Source organism: Stegastes partitus, unplaced genomic scaffold (assembly GCF_000690725.1).
Source record: "Stegastes partitus isolate 25-593 unplaced genomic scaffold, Stegastes_partitus-1.0.2 Scaffold962, whole genome shotgun sequence".
Classification (NCBI taxonomy): domain Eukaryota; kingdom Metazoa; phylum Chordata; class Actinopteri; family Pomacentridae; genus Stegastes; species Stegastes partitus.
Genome location: NW_007578693.1, coordinates 114,080 through 115,888, shown reverse-complemented (window position 1 = coordinate 115,888; position 1,809 = coordinate 114,080). Strand labels below are relative to the sequence as shown.

The following is a 1,809-nucleotide window of genomic DNA, read 5'->3' as shown; positions in this document are numbered from 1 at the left end:
AGTGGACCTAAAATTGACCCTTGGGGCACCCCACACTTAATTCCATGGGTTCTGGAGGAACACGTATCCATACTTACAAAGAAACATCGGTCAGTGAGATAGGAATAAAACCAGTTAAGAACAGTACCAGAGAGGCTTCTATATATACTTCTACCACCCTGAGATACCAAAACAATATCGATAAGCAACCACAAGAGGGAGCTATAGGGCAGCGTAACTGTCAGATTATCAAAATAAAATGTACAAGTTTTTTATATCATACTGTTCTGGCGGATAAATAGTCAGAGTAAATACTGAAGGCACTTTATCTGATTGTCACATATAAAAAAGCCTTTTCTAATACAATCTTGTTGGTCACGCACACAGTTTGAGCAAAAAAGGACGAAAAGTACAATCAGTTGTCCTTCTGTTACATCAGCATTTAAGGCAATATCGGGTACAAAAAAGCGTTTAGGTCAGTAGCTTGTCTCTATCTTAATAACAGTCTTTAAAATCAAAGCAACACTTATTATTATCTCATTTCACCAGCTGCGTCTGAGTTTTACAAGTGAGATTCCCTGCTGATGTTTTAAGGTTTTATGTGTTTAATGTGCTTCTACAACAGGTCATTAAAAAATATCAGTAGGAAAACACACAAAAGTGCGAGTTTTCGTATCTTACTATAGTTGTTTTGCACCTCTCATGTATATTATGGGTTGGACTAAACATCAGAAACACGTGAATTTAGTTTAGTACACAAGCACTCACTGACCTGAAAAAAAACTTTTTTTTCTCTTTTTTTTTTTTTAAAAAAAAACCTAAAAATGTAAAAGCTTCATAAGTCGTTTTTTATGGCAGAGATGCTGCTTTGGTTTGCACTAGATAAGTAACTGAGTGAGTGTATGTTGGTCCAAACATCTCCTCCGGAAAAATGTCTCACAAAATAAACTTCCACATTCTGGCCTTTTGACAATTACTAACCATTTTCAACAATCACCAAAGAGAAAAATAAGATTTGATTTAGACCACTTTTTTTCATTAGGTTTGGTACACAGGTAATAAATAATGAGGTCACTGTTATAAATAAGGATGGAGCATGACCTCATCCTGATACACATTAAAATAAAGACAATTAAAACCTGGAGGGAGACCGAGGTGAAGCTGACACTGTTGAGGCCTCCGTGGTCGCTGTGACAGAGTCAGTGGAGGTGGTGGGGGGATGAGGGTGTTAGGCACTGAAGCATTATTTGTAACAGAAAGATGTTGAGATGCTAAAACAGTCGTGGAGTCGTGCACCGTGGGAGGGTGATGGAGAGCTGAAGTCTCTGCTATCAGCATTTGATCGTTTGAGTCCAGCAGGAAGGAATTTGCTGCAGTGACACTTTGTGCTTTTATGGCTTCTTGCACTCAAGTGAAATTTGGAGTGGTTTTCATATTGCTACTGAAGTCTCTATTGGTCCCATGTTAATGCACAGGCCTCAAGTGTATTTGGAGAATACACTAATATATAACAATAAGCAGAATAATTAGCATCCCCAGAGTGTTGAAGTGGTAGGGCTGAACCATTGTTTGTTGACTAACGCCTACCTGCAGAAGACAAAACAAAAGGTTATCTTTTAGAAGGGCAACTTTTCAAATACACAGAAATAATCAGTGGTGCTTCCAGAATGATTTTAATTTTGCATCATCCTTTAAATCTTTTAAATGTCTGCTTTCAAACTGTTAGAAACAGATATTGATTGAAAAGTTTGTTTGTTGTTTCAAGTGACTTGGTGGATTTGTTTTAGTTCAGTGTTTCTGTGGAGTCGATCAAATAAGCATCCTGAACCT

The 1,809-nt window shown here is 37.5% G+C and overlaps 1 protein-coding gene across 2 annotated transcripts in view; it reads right to left on the bottom strand.

The window, feature by feature from the left end:
* Nucleotides 1-149: 149 nt before the first annotated feature.
* Nucleotides 150-1,809, bottom strand: part of LOC103366643 (V-set domain-containing T-cell activation inhibitor 1-like) — a 7,668-nt gene continuing 6,008 nt past the window's right edge. For both annotated transcript variants that reach the window (XM_008294415.1, XM_008294416.1), the window contains one exon: nucleotides 150-1,566. In XM_008294415.1, the coding sequence (XP_008292637.1) occupies nucleotides 1,556-1,566 (11 nt within the window). In that variant the 3' untranslated portion in view covers nucleotides 150-1,555. The remainder of the gene's footprint in view (nucleotides 1,567-1,809) is intronic.